General features: G+C 40.5%; 1 protein-coding gene across 1 annotated transcript in view; it reads right to left on the bottom strand.

Moving 5' to 3' along the window:
* The window catches only part of atad2b (ATPase family AAA domain containing 2B), a 66,342-nt gene that overhangs the window by 19,504 nt on the left and 23,773 nt on the right, over window positions 1–23,065 (bottom strand). Inside the window, exons 23-26 of the mRNA XM_085383403.1 lie at window positions 22,940–23,062; window positions 21,024–21,152; window positions 1,794–2,531; window positions 634–752 (exon numbers count right to left, since the gene is read on the bottom strand). Of these exons, the coding sequence (XP_085239529.1) occupies window positions 634–752; window positions 1,794–2,531; window positions 21,024–21,152; window positions 22,940–23,062 (1,109 nt within the window). The remainder of the gene's footprint in view (window positions 1–633; window positions 753–1,793; window positions 2,532–21,023; window positions 21,153–22,939; window positions 23,063–23,065) is intronic.

Raw genomic sequence — 23,065 nt, 5'->3', positions numbered from 1 at the left:
AAGATGATTACACTGATGCTCAATTAAACCGACATCAGTAAAACTGTATTTCCCCATAATACTTGGACAACATACCCATGGTGACAGCTAGCCTAGCTACAGTGACAAAAGCTCCCCCACCACGTCCTGTAGAATTTACAGGAGGCCACTCTTACAGATTTCGCTCGTTTCAACCATGACCTTGTCTTTTTCATTATCAAACTAACGCTCATTAAACCTGCCACCTCACAGCATGTTGTCATGTCCCACCCACTGCTCCATCACAAGGCGTATATTTCAAAAACACCAGCAGATCACACTATAGCCAAACACAGAGGCTCCAAGCAGCAGGTGGTACTTGAGTGGAGTCGTATTTATTTTGTGGAAAAGAAGAGGTTCTCCCAAACTTATTTTCTTTCTTTATCTAAGAGGCAAACCATTCAGTCAGAAAGCATTTCATCACAAAAGCAGTGCAGTTTTAAGCAATTTCGAGCACTTTAGCGAAAATCTATGCACCTTTTAAACCTTGAAAACACCCCAATAAAATTATAGTATTTTCAAGAATGTAAGGAAGCTTAAGTGCATGTGGTGTGCTGCTACACCTGTTATGGTCATAATGCTTTATTTATTTTCTTAAAAAAATAAAATTCTTACCAAAAGTCGCTGGTGGTCAATTACCACTGGAGGATGGGGAGGTACTGCTTGTGGCTCTTCCTCGGTCCTTTCAGCGGACTCCTTCAACTGCTCTGATGAGCTACTGTTGAATGTCCCCACTTCAAAGACATCAATGAAAAGACAAATGAATAGATTACCAAAGAAATATTAAATATTTAACTGCAATCAAGAGTAACTGAATAACCTAAGCAAACTAACTAAATTGATGCAGTTTTGTTCTTCTCATTCAAATGCTATTCAAAGAAAAATACATTTAAAATGTCATGGCTACAGGTCCAATGCAATTATACAACAGAAAAACAAATTATCTGCAGCTACGATCAGCTTTAAAGTGTACAATATCTCGCATCTGGCTCAGTGTTTAATGAGATGGGGGTGGAGTAGCTTGTTTTTCTATTGGTTCAGGAGCCACAATTCGTGTTCTGTTGTCCGATCATGTCATCCTCTGATGGCTTCTTCATATTTTATCAGCACCATTACCTCAGCCTTCCAGCTGGCCTCATCATAAGCCAAACCACAGGCCCATAATCAAACAAAAACTTATTGCTCGTCTCTGACTTGAACACAACATCCCAGTAGAAGGAGCATAAGGTTTCATGGCAAAGAAACTAAATATACTGGAGCAAAGGAAAAGGCAGCCACTGCTGAAAATCCAAAAATTGAAAACCATCCAAAGATGCATATCAGGAGGTGTAACATATCCATATAACTTTCAAGCCCATGGCATTTTGCTATGAAATGCATCCAAGCCAAGAATAGTATTTATAAATGCTAATGCTACTTAAGTTTCACCACTGAGTCTTACATCCTATTTTAAACCAAGCATAAATCAGAAAACTGGATGATAATAACAGTAATTTATCATAGATAAGTGCTAGGCAACCCACTGGCTGAATGTCTAAAAACTCACAGATGTTTGTTAACTTTGCATAAAAACATATTTAGAATTTAAAAATTAGCAAGTCAAATTAAGAGATCAGAACAAGTAGCTCTGACATTGCATCTCTCTCTTTTTAACTCATCACATTTATTTGGATTTTGAAAGTGTGAGAAAGCATTAATAGTGAAAAGCGTGTACTGCAAGCAAAAGCTCTACATTTGTGTTAACCAATATTAATGCTGGAACATAACTAACATACCTTCTTTGTTATGATCTTCCTCAACAGTTTCCGTTACTGCCACTCCATCCTGAGGATGCTGCTCCTGAGTTGGTTTGCTCTCATTTTTGTCTTTGTGCTCATCCTGTTCAGCTCTATTAGAGCCCTCAGCCGTGCTCTGAGGAGTCCTTGTCTCTGCCTCACTGCTCCCCTTGAGGCTCTGCAAGTCAAGGCTGTCCATTGACTCATTTCCATTCACACAGTCCACTTGTGAAACCAGGAGAACCTCTGTGTGCTTAGGCTGGTCCTCAGCATCTGAAGACACCGACATTTCAATCAAAGGCTGGAAGTCAGCCCGACTGGCCTCGCTATCCCCATCTGTGTTGGGCTGAGAACTACCACCAAGGCAATGTGGTTCGGTGTGTTTCCCTGTGATCTCAGGCTCTGCTTCTTTAGCTGCCGGCTCCTCAACCTTAGGCATTGGCGCCTCTCTGGCTTCGCTAGCATCTGGAGGTTTATCGGGAGCTGGAACAGGGGGTTCGTTGGAGCTTTCTTCTTCTGTGGAGGGGGCATGTGGATGATGGCCATTGGGTTGGGGACCTGTAATATCGCAAGATGATTCCTCATCCTGTGTTAAACAGGAGTCGCTGGGCCCTGCCGCTTCCACCTCTGCTTCAGGCTCCTCCTCTTCCTCCTCTGTCCCTTTCTTGTAGTTCTTCTTTTTCCGTATGATGCCCCGCCCCCACGATGGCCTCCTCCGAACCTTCCGCTTTACATAATCTGTGAGGAAAAGGGGAAAGGAAAAGAGACAAGATGGAACAATATTAATTTAAACAAAATATTCACAAGGCTAGCATTTTTTGTTTTAACAGAAATCTTGCATTTTGGACAGATAACTCAAAACAACACACCTCCACAACGACTAATGCTTAGAAAAATCCATTTCTCATACTGTAAATTTTATACAAACCATCTCTCCTTGCCCACATAGAGTCATAGCATGTATTACAAGTTCACTGCATTTAAATCTGGACATTTGGCCTTCCTCAAAGGGTAATAAGCAGCGGGTGACATAGATCACAGAGAAGAACCAGACAGAGACAGCAGTCCTGCTATATCATGGATGGTAGACACTAATGACAACAGATGGTGCTTGGGGTTTTGAGAGGAAAGAGCAAACCAAAGCCTGATCTTTGAAAGTGCAGTTAAAGTGTCACAGCAAGCCAACAAGGATGCTAAATGCAGTAAAACTTCAAGGCATTTGCCTTCATTTGCTGCTTTACAGAGCAGACACAAACCACAGCAACAAAGTCAGAGTGAAGGACAGATACAGAAAGACTGTGAAAGAAAAACAAAACAAAACACACATACGGCTCCATCACAAGTCAGTTTTTTATACATTACCATAAGTGGCTGAGACACACAGACTCTAACCCCAAAGAAACAAGTTGTTCCCAAGTTTAAAAAAATAAATAAATAAAAATCTGCTCAGAAATATTACTCACGTTGCAGGAAGCTAGACCTGCTTACACAGCCACACTCAACATTATGGGTACATGTCTTGCTTAAGACATGTAAAGTAAACTCATAAAGTAAAAACATATATTAGGACTATTGTAACAATAAGGTTAGGCACATATTAATTATGGTTAAGGGCTCCAGTTCAAGTCCATGAAATCTACTCTAAAGTCATGAATATAAGACCACATGTCTACATGAGCTGAGCTGTGATTTGGACTGTTAGTTCACTGTGGACTCTCTAATATTCATAAACTACTAGGCTTTATAATTCTGTAGAGGGTCATTGAATGATCTAAATCGGCCAAATTGGCATTTTATGCAGAATCAATAACATATGTAAGCTTGGTTCTCAAAGGACTTAAGGATCACAGCTCCTTAAAATTATTAGGCAGAGATCACACTGTACTGCACATACTGAGTCAAGCTTTTCGCCTGAATACTCCTGCTCCCCACAAAGATATGAATAGGCACACACTCAAAGGAAATCAGGATATGCCTGCATGCTGTCTGTCAAATTTCAAATCTCACATTCCTCTCTCCCCTCCAGTGCTTTTAGCCAGGTTTCATCTTTCCACTCTAAACGTGAGATGTGGTTATGCACACAGTATATGTACATTATGTTAAGTACCTGTCCATAATGAGAACAGAAGAGCAATGACAACTATTGCACCAACCGAAAGCTATATTTGGTCTCCCAGAAATAGACAACACAAAGAGGATAATTAGTCAACCAGTGCTTGCTGATGGGACTCATCTTTGGTAATGGTGTTCTCTAGTGACCCTCTTAATGACCAGTCACGAAACTGCTGTCAGCCACAACCAGCACAGGAGACAGCTCAGAAAGGAATAAAGTACACTTCATGCCAGATAATGTATTACAATTATTGCAGCAAACAGCTATTTACACAAGACTATTCTTCAGCTGTGTTTAGAAATCCATAGCATACTTGTATGTCGTTCCAAAGATTTTAATCACGTACATATACCTTACAAAACCAATGCATGATTCTGCATCTGGAGGGCTGAAGCAATAAAGCATGCAGCATTACGTAAGTGCTGCCTTGAATTCTTTAATTTTTTACTGCTTTCACCATTTATTAAGTGTCCAGCCATTCAGCAGGCTAGGTATGCGTCACATTGGGGGACTAATCCCATTCAAAATCCAGAGCTAGTAGCATTTTTCATGCACAGTAAGCGCAGACCTTCTGATCTTATATAAAAATATTCCAAAAATAAGTGAAAAGAACTGCGATTTAAGACACTTTAATATAGTAATGTAGGAGCCACCTTTCCCATTAGCGGAGGACTGCAGAACTAGGGGCAATATGAGCCAGAGTTCATACTACCACCACAAAACAACACTGTGCCATTGTGCCCACAGTTTGCCATAAAGCCTCTCTCAAGCAGGTGCAGGGGCTGCAGTCTGGGCTAGATTTAAGGTGGAATGCACCTTTCATTTTTGGTTCCTCCTGATCTGATCTGAAAAGAGATGACAGCTGGAGGGTACGCTATGGAGCAGGCGCACAGTTCTATTCTTCAGACATGACTGGCACTCAGAATAGTTTCTTTGTTATAAGAGGAAGGGCCAGGGAAGGACAAAGAGAGCAACAAAGAAGAAATAATCTGGATAAACATTGGATTCTGTAAGCAGATATTTCACATTAGCAACAATGTGTGTGCGCGCACTTTTCATCTGGTCATAATGCTCACTTTTGACCACTTTTTTAAACCTTCCAGATATACAACCCCAATTCTGAAAAAGTTGTGTAAAATTATTCACAACAGAACATAGAAAACATATCAAATATTAGAACTAAAATATTAGCGCCTTTTGAATTTAATGGCAGCAAAACATCTCCACAAACTTTGAATAACGGTAATAAAACGCTAAAAAAAAAAGTAAGGGGCACAAAATAAAACAGCTGGAGAAACATTTTGGGACTAACTAGGTTAAGTGGCAACAGGTCAGTAGCATGATTGGTTACCATAAGAGCATCTTACAGAGACTGAGTTTCTCAGGAGTAAAGATGGGCATAGGTTCACAAATATGCAAAAACTGGGACTACAAATTGTGCAACAATTTCAGAATAATGTTCGACGATGCAAAGTTGGCCTCACAATGTAAAGTTCCATAAATAATGTGATTACATGAGTCTGATAATCTGGAGAAATCGGTGTGCGCAAGGGACAAGGCCAAAAAGCAATACTGATCTTTGGGCCCTGAGGTGGCACTGCATCAAAACAAACAAACCCTAGCATGATTCTGGGAGCCTTTTTAGCTCAGTGTTGAAATTGTGACTCATATGTCATAAGGCTAATTCAAAGATTCCTCTGGTCTTTTCTCCACTGTCCCACCAAGAGAAAGGCTAAAAGCCCCAAAGCAAGACCACATACTGCATCTAATCCAACATCATGGTATCATAATAGAAGAGTCCTGGTGCTGAACAGGCCTGAGTGCTGTTTGGGCCATTCAATAGACCAAAAATGACACAGGACTGTTGAGCAGCTAAAATCTTATATCTTAATTTTTCCAGTTCCCAGATGTTTACAGTCTGTTAAAAGAAGAGGGGTTGCTGTACAGTGGTAAACATGGCCAAGTCTCGATGTTTTTATGATGTGTTGCTGCCATAAATGACCTAATGTTTTCTTAAAATGGTATATATTGTCAGTTCAAAACATGTTTTCTATGTTCTGTTGCGAATAAAACATGGGTATGTGAGATTTCCAAATCACTTTATTCTGTTTTTATTTTCATTTTTACGCAGCTGCCCAACTTTTCAGAATTAGGTTGCTGGTAATAACGTAGCACCATCACCTTGCCAAGTCCAGCGATTAGTCACAGCATGGCTCTTTTCAATTTCTGCTGAGAAAATATTGCTTTCTTACCTAAACTTTTACCTCAAGATATGAAGCATCCTACTGAGAGAAGAGAAGGTGAGTCGGAATGGCAGCAGATGACTCGTCATTGTGAGCTCTTAAATAATGCATGAAAATCGTTAGAGCATGAAGAGCCAACCACAGAGGGGAGATATGCTGATGGGGGCGGGGAGACGGGAAGACGAAGGGAAAGAGAACCAGAGCACTTTGTAATAATTAAAAGTGTCTAACCCATCCACGGTGCATGTACGGGTCCACACACACAGACACACACACATTTTGAAAGCAGAAGCCCCAGGAGACTGCTATCCAAGCTGCCATGCAAGCAAGTATTAAATAAATAAATCAGTTCAGTGACACCAATGAGAAAAAAAAAACCCCAGCAGCATACTCTGGCAATGCCTTTGGGAAAAACTGTGAATCAATGTTTCTGATACACTGTAATTGGATCACCACTCTTAAGTCACATCCAAACCCATTTCAGACTTCCTTTCCATTAATCAGATGTCATCTGAATTATAAACCTTATAATATATGGACATAGCTTTAGGATCTGAAAAGTAAACCAATGCTGAGGTACTTTAAAGCAGCATTCTTCGTAATGGCCACCAGGGATCGGTGCCTCGGGTTCCCAAGAAAAACCTTTCAATTGCTAGTTTTAGGTCTCATATTATGTACACAATGCTCATCTTATAAATAATGGGTCCTATTAGAGTTGGGGGGGAAAATCAGAAAGAGACTTCACAAACCAATGGGCTGCTGTCTCTGTGGCCTGTCTTTTTATATAAAGGCTATAAATGTGAATGTGTCCGATTTACGTCTGATCGAGTACCTCGCTCAATTTACTCACTTTAAAAGTGAGTAAACTCATCCAGTAAATGTTACTAGTAACATTAGCACAATAGACCCAGTAAATACCCCAAAGCCTTGTCATTATTGTCCAGATCATACAGTTTATAGTCTCTCTGAAGAACCACATACCATTAGCATTATGAAATGTGGTGTACATATACTATTCATTAGTTTTATTCTCTCGTGATACACTAGCCCATAAAGTGTATCCACCTCAGAAAGGCTGCATATACTAGGAATACGGATTCAATGCCACATTATCAGTGCTAAGTCATACTTACTGAATACCTTTAAGCTAGTGAAACAAAATCAAGATAATCAATCCATTCAACTACTATTAATTCTTAATCAGTTCTTGGCCTACATAATCCAAAACCCATTGGGCTGATTAATGTTAAAGTTTTAAGAAAGGAAAGTTTCTTAAATTAAATGTTCAACATTTTATGAGAATAATATATTTTATCTTTGTTGCTAATGCTTAACAGGAGTCCTTGTGGGCAACAGTAAACACCGGGTTATTTTCACTGGGCGCCAGTTTACAGGATGCGCCACAAAACCACAGTCGACTGTTCATTTTAGACATTGGCTGTATTACTTGTTTAACATCTGAAAAACTAACATACAACGCTAATTAATTAAAAAGTAAAAGGATAGGGATTTCTGTGCTTGATGCCTACTTTGTTAGGGACGAGTAACTTTCAAGTCTTTATAAGCTGCTAAGCTGAGAAGAAAGAAAGACTGATCTTATTTTACTTCAGTTTTATCCATCAAATTCATAGTTTATAAATTAGTTTCTTTACTTTGGTGAGGAAGGATAACTGAAGTCTTTTCTCATCTTCTCCCTTAGTGTAAAACCTATTTTAAAAGGCATAAACTCAGACACACAATACATATGACAATTCTTCCCAATATCCTTTAAGAAGCAGAAATGCTGCTCCACATCTTACTGCAATGTTCTCTCACTGTGACCCCTTCACACATCAGCTGACAAACACTGTGCATTTACAAATGGCCAAAAAAATGATCTCACTTCCTCAATACAACAATGCCAAAGAAGAAAAGAGGAAGAATTACACTGTAAAGCTTAAACTTTTCACTGCTGATCGAATATATCCCAGACATGAGTTATTACGCTCAGTGATGTAAAGGACAATGAAGCTGCTACAATTACTGAGTTTAAAAGCTACAATCATGACACATACCATAATTAAGCACCATGAAGTGATGAGCACTTCACAGAATAACATCAGTTGAACACAGACATAAAACTAAACTGTGGCAGACAGTGCATATAAAAATGGTTCTCTGGTTTGATCCATAAAATCCTTTTTGTCATTAGGTCGTTAGTTCAGAAAAATAGCCAAGAGACTGCTAATGTCTGCACTTTATATATTTGCAGAATTCACTGTGTCTCTCTTTTTTAAAAAAATATGAGATACAGCTTTTAACACTCTACATACTTAATTAATCATTAATTTGTAAGTGTCATCACCACTGTAAGCATTGCTGCCTTTTTAATTAGACGTACATTTCACAAACAATTTGAGGCCCTGTCGAAATTGTAGATAAATTTCACGTCCATTAATTTTCTGAGCAGCACTGGTCTGAGGAGTTTCCCTGGTCCACTCGACACAAGTATGTTTCTCTCCCAACCTGGACAGATGTACTGTTGTTTACTAACCCATTTACCTCCTTCCTGCTGAATGTGTGTGAACGAAGAGTGAGAGTGTGTGTGTGTGTGTGTGTGTGTGTGTGTGTGTGTGTGTGTGTGTGTGTGTGTGTGTGTGTGTGTAAGGGCGTGGAGTGTGTGTTTCCATGGCAATGAGCAAAATTTTCCTTGCCTACAGAGAAAGCTTGCTCTGTAATTTTATTCTATGAATTTGCATGTGGGACAGCAGGCCAACACAGCGGTGCATTCATGCAGGGAAATATATTACAAAATTATGGGACTAAGGGAAACGAGCTCCCAAGAAAATATGTGAATATACAGATGGTTTTGTTTCTGTGTTTACATGTGTTATTTAATAACCACATAGGATTTGTGTGCGTGCTAGTCACAGCAGAATCCAATTGAGTCATCTATTGAATGTAAGGTCAATTTACTGCAGCTCTCGAGAAATGAAGACAAGGCACTGATATTAGACTTCCAGATTTAAGAGATTACAAAAACAACCAGAATATGAGCGTGTGACTCTGGTGATATAAGGACACGTTGTGAATAAGGGGGGAAGTTGAGAAAAGGCAAATCACCACTAGTAAACTTTATGACTTACATACAGTATAGGCTACTCACAAAATTTAAAGACACACTTCTATTACTTAGGATGTCTCTCGAAAAAAGTTATTCCATAACAAATCAATACTTGTGTTTTCCAGAAATCAAAAGCATATGTGGTACTCTACCACTGTGAGCAGCATAAAACAAATATTTATTTGTTATGGTCAGTGCTCTGGATGAAAAGGTATTATAATTGTGTGCTTGTGAGGAGCTAGAAATTTATGACATTACCTTTGTGATGCACCGTTTCATTTCCAGACTCTGTGCACCTTCCTTCATACATGTAGTACGCAGGCAGCCATGAATTCGCTGCAAGCATGGGTATAGGGTATTTTCCACCTGCATCCACATCTGAATTAAAAATATGACGGTCCAAAAGAAAAAACAAAACAAAAAGCACCACGACAGGAACGGATCAGCTTCCAACTCAGCTTTTTGTCATCCCAGGTCACTGGAATCGATTGAAGTTGGGGCCTCAATTGAGTAACATTAATGAAGTATCGATCAGTCCAGCTCTGATCACCCAAGACAGAGGGGGAGGAGCTTGGAGTTAAGAGCTGTGACCCAAACTTAAAAGTTTAAAAGACTTTCTACACACATTCTGTCCAAGTAAACACCATGCCACTCAAAGTCTACAGATTATTCACTTAAAATGCACAAGATTTTTACTTTAAAATTATCCCCAGGTGTCCTTTAAAACTATTAGAACATGCTTAAATGTCACCACCTTTTTTCTAAAAAGAAGCATAATTGTAATTCAAATGGATTGGCGACGTTGTTCTAAACTCTAGCAACAAGCACTTATTCTTGAAAAACTGTATTTTCCCAGCTGTATCCCTCTCTGGGGATTGCAGCCATTTCTAAATCATTCAACTGAGTAGTAATTAAAGCAATACAAAAGCTGCATATCCCCTGCCCTGCCTGCAGAACAAACTCCAGTTCATTGCTTCCTGATAACTTAAACCAAATTAATGAATTAAATGTTGTTTTTACAGAGGCAAACATAAAAAAAGGGAAAACCATATTAGGAAATGTCAAAAAAAAAGTTACATCAAGAGAAGCTCCTGTTTAAAGGGTTGTTTCAAATGCAAATCATGAGGATGTATAAGTAAAAAGGTTTTTAATATGATGCCTTCACTCATTTGAATCAGCAATACCAGTGGGGCAAATGGCAAATGAAAAATGCTCTGTATAGAATATATTAGGTGCAGACGTGATACACACAGGTGCAGTTTGCACCAATTATTGATCCTTATGGACATGAGAAAAAACTCAAAATTATATGATGTGTCCCTCATGGGTTCATAAATGCGGATATAATTTTGCTCACTCAAATGAATGCATGCGATAAACTGACTTATAACTCTCAAACGCCTCAAGGCCATTTAAGCTCAGCTTCATACAAACACTGACTGACACCAGTCTGAGACAGACTCTTTGATTTCCTTTAGCTGTGCTTCCACTTTTACATATACATTCCAACAGCAGGACTTCATGTATGAAATCATATACAAAAACACTTTAATCACAACTGTTTTAAATAAAGAAAAACACAAAATTTTTACTTATTTTTCAGGTTGCAAGCTATGATGCAACAGCACATAGCAGCAGCAGCAGCATGTACCATATATGCTTCAAGTAGGAGACAGGAGAATATGCAGACGAATGAGTGAAGAGAAAACACGAGATGACAAATAAAACGCTGGAGGAGACAAAAGAGAAAGTTCATCGTGGGACGCACGGCCTCGGGGTCTCCAAGTCATGAAAGGAAGCCGGCTGTTAGTTTATCAACTGATGTGACACTTTGCACTGACACTTAATGAAATGTCCGGATCAATAAATGATCCGCTCCTTGCTTCTTGAAATTAAGGAGATCAGTCACTTCCCTCTATTGCTGTGTCACTACCTTCCCATTTCACACATTCACCCACCACACCTCCACCTCAGGCTGTGCCACTACTCTTGGTTAAAAAATAAAACAGTTTTATTGCCAAAAGTCTCTTTATGCCACTTTTCTGAACTTTAAACAAAGCAACAGTACGTGCAGCTTAGCACGAAGACGCAGGGATATGCAGGTAGCCTGGCTCTGCCAGTAGGAAACCGCTTCTGTTTAGCACAATTAAAGCACTGGCAAATAATTTCTACCATTTACACAACCAATACACAATAAAAAGGTTGAAAGCTTCTTTTCTTGCTATTGTGTTGGCTGGAGCAATGACCTGAGGGAGTATCCTGGCAAGTTCAGTGATGGTGAAAGGGGTTAACCAGGGGTTAATTTTCTTCTAAGTGCAGCACACTGATTTTATGAAGTCACAATAGAAAACACACAAACACACGCGCTCACACAAAGAGCACCTCCATCTGCAACGCCAGCAAGCATCACTGTAAACTAAAAGCACTCACTTTAATGGGTAAGATTATTCACCAACACCCTGCTTTAGCACAATGCCAGAAAGAAACATACATATTTCAGCCTAATAAAATGGAGCCCATATGATACAGCAAATTTTAATTTACTTTTTGTATTCACTTTCACAGCAACACTCTTGATTGTTCTCATATTGTAAACCAAAGCCCCCCCCCCCCCCCACCCACACACACCTTTTCCTTCCTTTTGCCCCTCCCTGAAATCTCTGGATCACTCACTCTTTGTTCATTTGCAGCATAGATGCCTCAAAAAAAAAAAAAAAAGACAGCCTTCGGTCAATAAGCTCTATAGTGAAAGATAAACTCACAGGGTTTCCATAAGTGAACCCGAGGAAGGATTATTAACAATTGCCTGCAGCTTCCTTTGTCTGTAGGTTTCTCGCTCAGTCTGCTTTCTGTTGGGACAGCTGGATGTTAGCTGCGCTTCTCTGTTGCTCTTCCCGTGACTATTATACAGGTCTCACGAGACAACCAGGTCCACCGTTGCCTGGGGCTCTCTTCACCCCTGCTTGTACCTGTAAACTTACCACGTAGGAGGCAGACCACCAGTTGGCCACCTGTTAGTCTGAGCCTTAAATTCCCTGTGTTGCCACACTCTCCTCCATTCTTCAATTTGTTTTTCATTTCTATTATATTTAAAGATTAGGGAACCCTCCAGTAAAAAGGCATGCTTTAAGTTCAATAACTATATGAAGTATAAATGGAAGAAAAATCATTTCATTAATAACATGCTAGTCACCAAAATTGGGATCATGATTTTTGCTATATTCGAGCAGCCTTAAATAAAATGTAAGGTGCAACAAATAGCTTCTTTTGTGTCAGAGTTGCCACCCAGTAATGCTACTGCATATTAGTAGTATTACAAAGAGTAAATTCAGCCAAAGAAAGAAGAACTGAGAAAATAATTCAGTCAGAGCATCAATCTTTTCCTGTCCTTCTCCTCTCTGCTGCTCAGTAAATGGCCAGTGGGATAACAGTGCCTGTGGTGCCCTCTTCACAGAAGACAGATATGCCCTCACGCACCAGCAGCTCGCAAGAACTATTGAAGATGTCAGCCTACGCACACATGCACATACAAAGCAGGCCATGAAAGCCTTTTGGGGAAAAAGGTCTGTCGCCTGCAGCAATAACATGCATACACACATGTTGTAAGTCAGGAGTGGGAGGGGGTGGAGAGATCTGCACCGGTTGACTCATTTTGACTGATTTGCAAGTAACAGCACTCCTCTTGGAGTGGAGAAAGTACGATCATGCACCTGGCAGAAGTCTTTTGACAAGGGCAGTAATGTTCAACAGCCAGCTATAGTGTAAAATAAAACACCGTGAAGAAAACGGGAACACTATACTCTCCAGAGATCTGTGTTAGAGCAGGAGGTGGGTGCCAGTGTAATGTAGAATTTAAGTTTTAATCTATTTATCGTCTGTAAACACTTCTACAGTTTCACTTGGCATAGACGTTGTTTTGCTACATATTAAAATGGTGACACGTCTGCGGAGCCCCGCGAACTTTCACAGGTAAATTAAAATAACTTGTCATACAGTCCATGTGTCTTACATGGAAATTACCGGTTAGATTACTCTGGGATATAATGCCACAGCTAGAATCAAAATCAGAATCAGAAATGTTGAGCAGGTTTACAACATTAGGAAATTGCTGCGGCACTTAGTGCAAAACATACTAGGCCTAGTTTCATTTTACTGTCCGTCTGACAAAAGCCAAGATCAGGAGGCATTTCACATTCACAGTGAGGGATAGCAATTGCACTCTGCTGAAAGTCTTACACGTGCTAAATTGATTAGATTAGATACCAATTAGATACCCTGTGAGTCTGTTAAAGGATTCTGGTTGTCACAGCTGTATGATAATAAGACTTGGCAGAAAGGAATATTAAATTAACCGATGTTTACACTGAGATTCTTTTCCTCCACACAGACACCTTTCTGTATGCCGTTTTCCTTTCACGATTCAACAGCCATTTATTAAACTTAGACCATCTGAATCCCGGTAATCATCTTAATATAAAATATGACATGTGACTGCAGATTCCTGCCACATATTGCTACAGCATTATTTGGTCTGTTCGTGCCGTTGGCTGTGAAATAAAAATGATATGACGCTCTTATAAGGTGTAATAAGACGCAGAAATACAAAAATTGGTCATTTTTGCCATTGCTAGGTAACATGTGGCTATTATATCATTTCTAATTCAGCTTTTGTGAAAATAAAAAGAGACGTTACTGTCATTACAACGGGATGCTTTCGATGGTGTTTTAGGTGCATAAAGGCAAAAAGCAGGTCATTTTAACCTGTTACCAGGTGGCTGCCAGGCAACGGGATAACATAATTTATCATGCACATTTAAAAAAATATTTTACCTTTTTCTTTTAATGACTTTTATTCACTCTTGTTTTGTTTTTTTCCATCTCCCTGATCACTAGAAAACACGCAGAAAATATGGGAAGAGGCTGATTGCCTCCCCTCAAAAGCCTATCAAGAAAAACACTGCATTTAATTGTAGATACCTTGGCTAAATTTCCTTGAACCTCTGGAATTAAAGCTCCAAGATGACACTTCAATCACATTTTGATTGCTTCATTTTCAAGTCTCCTGGTGGTGGTGGTGAGGGAGGTACTGTAGAGAAGTTATGAAAATTGTGTCACTGACCAAATACTTAAAGACCTGACTTCAAAATGGAAATAGCTCAAGGTCTGTGAATATAGCAATTTACACTCCCTTGTCCCTAACAAAGACAAAATGCAGTGATGAATAAAATAAGTGAAAGTAGGGCTGGGCCATATCATACCGTTCACGGTAATACCGGTATGTATGTCTTGAGTGGTGTGGAACTGGTTTAGCTTTTGTCCGTCAGATACACAACAAAGCACTATTTTTGGTAGAGCATACTTGCCCAGAGTAATTGGCGTTTCATGTGAAACGTACAATGGTCAACTCGCTGTAAAAAAGTCGATCGAATTTGGATGGAAAAGTCTAATCCATTTTCTTTACTATAGCTTTTTTGATCTTTGATTTTTTGATTTTGATATACAAAACTACAACCATTCTGGATCAGGTGCTTTAACTGTAGAGGACATACTTGGAAACAAGCATGCCTAAAAAAACAAAAACAAACTATGGGCCCACATGGACTGCTTATAAGTCAAAACATGGGTAAAATTCCTGATTTCTATAAAAGTATGAACATTAAAATGCGGCTAGTGATTATTAAAAACCGTTATTTCCTCCTTTTTTTCTGAAAAGGTGACGTATATGGAGAGAGAAAAGTGCATCTGATCTCCGGGTTTAATGGAGATGTGGTGATTAGCCTAGACGTGATTGTAGGACTAAACTGATGTAATTAAAAACCTTGTCACCACACATTTCTCTTCTTATGATGGTCTAATGTGACTCTGCTTTTAAAGAGTCCCCAGAGATGTGAGCATGGATATGTGAGTTTATATGAAGGAAAGTTAATCTTCACCAAAGAGATTAGCTTCTCTATTGTAGGCGGGGGGGAAAAGGTGTCGGTATCATTACCAATAACCGCTGAAGCCAAAGGATTAAAACCACTCGAGTGAAAATTTGTAAAGCGTGTTTGAACAAAATACTCAATAAGAATTGTAGAAAAAGGTTGTTAGCGTGCTGTCCAAACCAAGCCAAACGTTATGAAAAAAGCAGGATGTTAATAGGAACACTGATAACAGTTCACATCCTATAAAACCGAGTTTAAGTATTGCATGAAGTTCAAAAGACAATTTAGGCCTCATCAACAAATCCATATGTCATTTCAACTAATCAAGCACTAATGCATCATGTTTGTGCAATTGTTCCAGTCAATTACAACTTATCAGGACCGGGCAGAGAGAGGGAATGCACCCCATTAGGCTGCTTGCCGTTTACTAGCTTCTGATGTTTACTGAAACTGACTAATCGACTGCACTATGGTAAAAACAATGAGAGTAAAAGCCCAGGAGGCCTTGTATAATTTTCTGTCTGTAGTACAGACTAAATGCTGGAATGCCGGGCTGCTCTCTAATGTTGGAGAGAGGCAGAGTAAAAAAGGAGAACCCCTTTATCACAGAAAGCACAGCTCTAGATCCACTTTAATTGGAATGGCAGGCAAGCCAGTCCTTTGTGAAAATTCAAACCTGTCTATTACCAACAGAAGCTCAGGAATGACGGAAGATATTCCTAGAAAGAAAACAAAAGGAGTCATTTGAGGTTTAGTCATTTGATAAAGCAGTCCATCAGCAGAAATGTCGCTGTTAATACACTGTATGAAAGCTTTTAGGCTCAACCGAGCTCCACAAAGAACAACAAAAATAATAAAAACAACACTGTGCAAAATGGACACCTACGCACTGGCAGTATTTTCATACTCACCCTTGCCCTAATCTGTCTGTACAACACTAAGCACAGCCTCTGAAAAGGCATTAACCATATATCATAATAGGGAATTGTCAGCGTTATAATACTTTCTGTCTAGCATTCAGAAGCCTACCGCCCTCACTCACTCATTTACTTCCCCCTTTCCCCTCACTCTCTCTCCCCTTTCCTAGCGTCCTTAGGCAACACAGCTTGTCGTCATTGGGCATGCACAGAGACACTGAGCACTGATGCTCAATCATTCTAGTGCAACTCTCTAGGCTCATTTCTTTCAGACAGAAATGTAAGTGGTTTAAAATAATATATATGGTTATCTGCATGGCACAGAAATAAAAAACAGACATTAAAATCCTGTGAAGAGCCTCATCACACAACGCTGTAAATTGTGCACACTTAGCATGTGGCAACAGCAATGCACGGTGATACGTTGGGAGTGGAAAGATCCACATACGCAGAATGAATCTTCAAAGACATTAACTAGTGCAGATAAGCTGACACTGATGTCAGCTCATCTGCACCCCAAAACAATAAATTGAAGCAAGAGGCATCACAGATAATTTTACATTCATTTCACGCTTGGTGCCACAATGATCCAAGAGGCATCTGTGCCCACAAAATGGCAGCTTATGCTCGGGGCTTTGCACGGATTTTATTAGTGACTGCCACGGGGTGTCAGAGTGTGCAGCTCAAGATTGCTTCTGCTTGGTAGCCAAGAAGTGACTTGAGGAGAATCGGTGTCCAGTTCTAATAACTAATAATAACATCATCACCTCAGCTTTAGGCAAGGTGCTTTGTTTTCTGCTGCTGGCCACCAGCATGTTCTCATTTGGACCCTTGAGAAGCTGAGGAAATATTAAATCCACACAACAGGATGATTCATCACCTCTGGTCTGTACCAGATGGCGTTTACAAGGGTTTGCAGCACATGTAATGTAAACTGAAATGTGCAATTTACTATATTTGATCAACAACTATCATGAAGAAATATCTAGATAATTGAATACAAGAATGTATTATGTAACTGCAAAAAACCCCAAAACAAAACCTTATTTTATGACAAGTTTTGGTCCTTAGGGTGTTTAATTCTTCTCATGAGACATCGTTAGGCAGGCAACTGACAGGTCCTAACTTCGTTCAACAAGATAACAACTCCAAATATACAGATAATGATAAAGAACCATATTCAGCGACAAGAAAAGTAAGTACTGCAAGGAATGGCAGATCCCCCGCTGGGAAGAGACAACTGAGACAGCCTAAAACCACAGAAGAAATTAGGCATGTTTGAAGCGAACTATCAAAAGCTGTTCATGTGTGCACCTGAGAACTGGTGCTGTTTTGAATGTCATGGACGCTTACACAAAATAGCCGCTTTTTTTCCCTCCATGTGTATGAAGGTAATGACAAATGAAAGCTACTTGAGGCATTATTTTCAAAAGCATCTAAACTTTAGTCCGAGTGCTTAAACCTTCCCACAGAATTGTGTTCTGGTATTTAAAACTTTGGACTCAACAACACTGTCTCTTTCATTTTCAAGTTCATTTGGCAAACACGGCAGCCTCTTAAACAGGACAAGTGCCATTATTACTTTTTTTCAACTATGAACCATAACATCAAATCAAATAAAGGAACTTATTAAAGTACTTAAGAAAATTTAGCAAATGGAGCAAACTAAATGAGATGATTGGACTGAAATCTAAACTGGCTAATTGTACATCCGTATTCCATTTACCTGAAATGTTAGGTTACATGCAGCACCTGTAGAGCAGAGCTGTATAAAAGCTACAAAGACAACAAACGCTTTGCAGCAGCTGCAGATTCAACATGTCTTTGGCACGCTGACTTCAAGGTAAAACTTAATTTAGTGGGTCCATGTAAATATGAAAGGCACAGATGAGAAAATGAAGTTAACCAAATTCTCTGCTTTGTGTTTATAAATGAAACAGAGTGCCCTTCTATTAACCTATTTCCTTGTGCGCTGCAACCATCACAGCAAATCACAAGCTGCGTGCCTGCTGTCCCTTTGAGCCAAAATTCAGGCCATCCTTTTATGCAGTGACTACTTCAGCCTGAGGTAAAAGGAGTGTTTATTGTGACTTTAAAATACCCCATCAAGGTCTTATGATGGATTGACATTGGCAATGGAGAGAGGATCTGCCTGTTTATTGTGATACCAGGCTTGGGGAGAGGCAAGGCGCAGCAGTGTTCCATCTACATGAATGCAGCCGGGTGGCTGTTGCCTTGGGCGTGCCATTGAGTGACGCGGAGGACACATTATGCAGCATCTGCATCATTACTCTTGTCTTCCACAAACGGTTCAACAGTTGAATAGGACAATCTTCATAAGTAGCAAAAGAAAAGCACTGGTGAACCGTGCCAACAAAACAGACCGAGTTTAGACTTTGCCAAAGTGAAAATGTAGCCGGCCGCTTGAGACAAAGCAAGAGAGAATAATCAAAAACTGCAGTTCAGTTAAGCAATTAATCAACAGCTGTCTTGTGATGGTCACAGAAAGAAACCTTGCTGATTTAGCTTGTAAAACAGTCATCAGTGAATCAGGAAAACAGGGGGCTAAATTATGAATGAAAGGAAGGCACTCCACATGAACCCAATGCTGGTGGTGATGCACTATGAATGAACCCAGCCTTTGGCCCAGGTAATGGGCCTTGGTTTTTCTCCTGGGAGGGGGTGGCAGGAGAAGGGGGAGGGTGAGAAAAGAAGGGCCAGGAGAGGGGAGCAGAGAAACTATCACAAAGCCACCCATGGATTCTAATGGAAACCCCATCGCCCTTCACATTTCCTTGTGCATTAACAGCAGCAAGGTCTCCCATCTTACTAACCCTGAGAGGGCTGGTAGCAGCAGCAGCTGCCCGCCCACCATCTACATTCTCAACGACTCGGCTTATCTACCCAAACTGCTTTTAACACCTGAATCAGAAATACCGCTAGCCTTTCAAAAAGCCTTCCACGTAACTTTCTCCATGCTTTCAAATAGTGCATTGCATCCCCGCTACCACTCTGTTATATCTGACTGTCATGGGCAATTCTCAGCTTCAGGCAAACAGAAAAGAGGGATGGAAGGAGAGGGAGAGTGGTGGCCCAGATAAAAGCCCTATAGAGCTGCAGATGCCCAAAGAGCTCCAGATAGGCTCTATCCCCGGAAGGTAATGATCGAGGATAACTTTGACCTTCAAGTGTCCTGCCCTTCCACAGAAGAACAGGGGAAAGGTAATAACCCCAGAATGACCTGGCTGAAGTGGGTGCGATTTCAGGAACGATTCTTCAGCTCTGGCATCTCTTCCAGCTGATGTTTCATTCCTTTGTTATGTGGCTTTGTCATATCTCGGCACATAACTGGTTCAATTAGCCTAATAGCTGCCTTGCTGAGGTGCACCAGGTGAGAACTGGCTGCCAATGTCACCAATTAATCACCTGAGTTAGCCTAATTAATTAAGTCTCTGGTGGAGGCTGATAACGACTCTCCCAAGAGCTTTTAAATTGCTGGTTAGTATCTGTGACATTTAGCGTCATAGATAAAGACTGCAGCTAAAGGTAGCACATACAGCTGGCTGTCACCTGTTATCAAAGAAAAAAAAGGTCTGTGCAGATTAATAAATTAGACCCTTCTTTCACTTTGCCACTGATTTGTTTGGATTATTTACAGATTATATTACTTAAAATTTTGCAAATAATTGTTATTAGCAATCAACTTATGACTAAATACACTTGCATAATATCATGTGATGCAATACAACAAGCAGCAATTTGGAGATTATTTAAAATATGAATAATCTGGCTAATATAACATATTTTTGTTTCCACTTCTCCAGTGCTACATTGGAAGAAAAAAAAGGGGGTGGAAACAGGACTGTGTTGGAGTGTGATGTTAAAGTCTTCTACCAAAGCTTCATTAGTTAACCCTGAACTGCTGTTTAGGTGAACATTAATCTGCACATTTCACCTCCACACTATCAAACTGTTACTCTTGGCTTTAACAGAACCTGATGAGTTGCAGTGAGCTTGAGTTCTCAGATGTTTGCCGTTCAAAAAAGATGGTGCCCTCTTGAGAGAGGAGGGCACCATCTCCCTCAGAGAACGCATGGTTTACTCACACAGTAGGGGTTCCTTTAGGTAAACTCTCATGAGAGACAAGCACCACCTAGTGTTGGACTGGTGCACTACACAGGCACACAAAAAGCCACAACAGAGCATTTTAAATAGCTTTTACCACTTCAGTCATTAAATTTGATCATCTCAGATAATTAACCATCATTATGTAATGATGTAGTTTTATAAAGAAGCGAGGGTCTCAAAGTGATCTCTAAATTTTTCATTTTCTGTTGATCTCATGGCTGCAGAAGACCCTTTGGCTAGCATCTCAGTCTTCCCTTACCCTATCCAGGTAAATGCTAGAGAACATCTTTTCAGATTACTTGCATAATCTGCTTACCTTTGATTTGTAAAAAGGTAACAGCCTCATTAGTCTGCCCCCCATCCATTCCCGGCCCTCCCTTCACCTTTAGGCACCTGCCGTTTGCCACAGGTGGGCATGTAATTGCTCTGTGGCGTGGTCATGTTCTGAATGGTTAGAAGAGAGCAGCCTTGCTAATGAGGCTGCTCACTGTGTTGCTTCTGCACTGCTGAGAAATGTATGTGTGTGTGTGAGGAGCCAGGTGTGGGGTGTGTGTGTGTGTGTTGAGAATCACATACATCTGGTATTCTGTTGCAGTACGACACAGCTGCTGGCTGCTGTGTTTGGGAGAGTCAAAAGTTTTGAGTGAATGCAGAAAGGCTCGCAGTATTTGGAGAGAATCTGAGTTTTTTCTGCATTTGCTTGACACTACAAGGCAAGCGTGTGCATGATCAGCCTGTTGAGCTCATCTTCCACCCCCGTTGTGGGTATGTGTGTGGTCTAAAAGATTGCATAAATACTCACTAGTGGTGCAATGTTTCTCAGTGGCATCACCCTGAGTGCTGCTCCTGGGTTGCTCCTCTCCCGCACTGTGGTGCTTCCTGGTTGCACCAGCACCCGGAACCGCTGACAGCTGAGCCGGCGTCAGAAGGTCTGCGGTGCCCACAGAGGATCAGTTACCGACAATGGACAATACTCTTTGTGCTTTGTGTGCGTGTGCAGTTCGGTGTGTGTAAACACGAAAAGCACTTCTGAAACACGCTGCTGGCAGTATATTATGTCAGCGTGTATGTGAGAATAAAACACCAAAAGGCTATGAAGGTACGTTGGCAGACATTGATAAAAATGTGATGTGACACACAAAGATGACCAAAGGGTTGTGATATGCCGAGTGAAGTACAACTGTGTGTCATTCAGCACAGACATTAATATTAAAACTACAAAGATATAATTTGCAATGGTTATGTTTCACTCGGAGCTCGAGTATGACAGGAATAAAAAACAGAACTGGAAGCGTAGAGACATGCAAGCCCCTGAAAATGAGACATTTCAACTCTAACATCCGGCGATATTTATGTTTTTAGCCAAATTTATCACAACTCCTTTCATCTTGTCACGGGGGAGGAACCCCCACCCACCCCCGGACGCACTGTGGGTTTTGAACGCCGCTGCAGCTGGACATCATGCAGTGCTGGGCTAATTGATAGCTTTATAGCAGGACCTTGACTGGAAGATTAAATATTTACACTGCTGTATTCCTCCTCTCAGGCAATTGACTTCTGCTCCTGCAATATTCATTTAGCATCCTGTGCTTTTAGTTGCTAAAAGAGGAAATCAAAAGAAACAGGGTGACTTCTGAAAATTGGCTTTTTTTGCTTGACAAAAAAACTGTCAGGCCTCTGTGGCTGATGTCAATAAGACCTCTGTGCATACTTCAGATTATATTTTATATGAGAAATTTGGTCTTCTTGTGCAGTTCCCTGGCAGTCGCATCACTTTGAGAGGCGAGGATGGAAGATAACCTCAGCTTCAAGAGCAGTTTTGTGTCCATTTCTAGAAAAAGTCAGTGCAAGGACTGAACACATCCTGTTTTTTCTGTCGGCATATGCCCACACAGATATGATTTGTAGCCCAATCTGGTCATGGCTTACATTACTAAGAGGAATGTAACAAGTGTGCTGTGCTCTTTGTACAAAATGTTGTTAATTAATGTTAACTCCCACGTGGGCATGTAAAGCAATCGGAATATTTAAACAAGATTATACAGATTTGTGCTCAGTATTTGACAGCATACATAAAACACATCATATTACTGCGTTGCCTGTGTGCTTCTATGTGCATAAGCCTAATTTAGATTTACCCTCCGTCCACCCAGCACTGCTTGGGGCTGTTTGGTGAGTGTACAAATATGGAGCGTCAGGCAGACAGCTAGCACAGAAGGTACTGTCTGAAACACTGGAGCCTGAGGCGCCACTCCTTTTTGTGCCACATACTCTGCACTAAAAACTGACTGCTCCATCAAGTACTGCTGGGCTACCCTACAGATTTTCTTCCTAAAAGCAAATTTCTATTCTCTGAAAGAATCTATCAAAGACTTTCCAGATGAGAGGGGGAGGGGGGGAGCAGACAGGCTGGGAACCACACAGCTAACATTAACTGGCTTGAGTTCATTATTGAGCTCAGCCTGAATATTCTCCCAAAATATTTAGATATTTAGATAAACAAACTGTACTTTTAAGTGTCATCATTAGTCAGCTGACACAACAATATAATGAAACGCAGCAAAACACTCCTAACAAAATACTGGAGTAAGAGTTATTAAAATGATCACATTGGAAAAACTCTTCTTTTTCTTTTTATAAGCAGCTAATTTAGGATGTTTGGATCTGCAGCAACCCCCCACCCCGACTCCCCCTTCTCCATTTAAATGAAGTTCTTACCCCTCTTCCTGCGCGCCTCCTTAATCTCTTCACACATGCGATCAAACTCAGGGTCCAGCTCAGCAGCGAATATGGCATGGGCTGTGTCCTTTAAACTGCACGCTCTGTGCCTGATCACCTTGTCTG

This window comes from Rhamphochromis longiceps, linkage group LG15 (assembly GCF_057381845.1).
Source record: "Rhamphochromis longiceps isolate RC_006_pf linkage group LG15, R_longiceps_female_GT1.1, whole genome shotgun sequence".
Lineage (NCBI taxonomy): Eukaryota > Metazoa > Chordata > Actinopteri > Cichliformes > Cichlidae > Rhamphochromis > Rhamphochromis longiceps.
The sequence above is the reverse complement of the archived record's forward strand: the minus strand, read 5'-3'. Positions and strand labels throughout refer to the sequence as shown.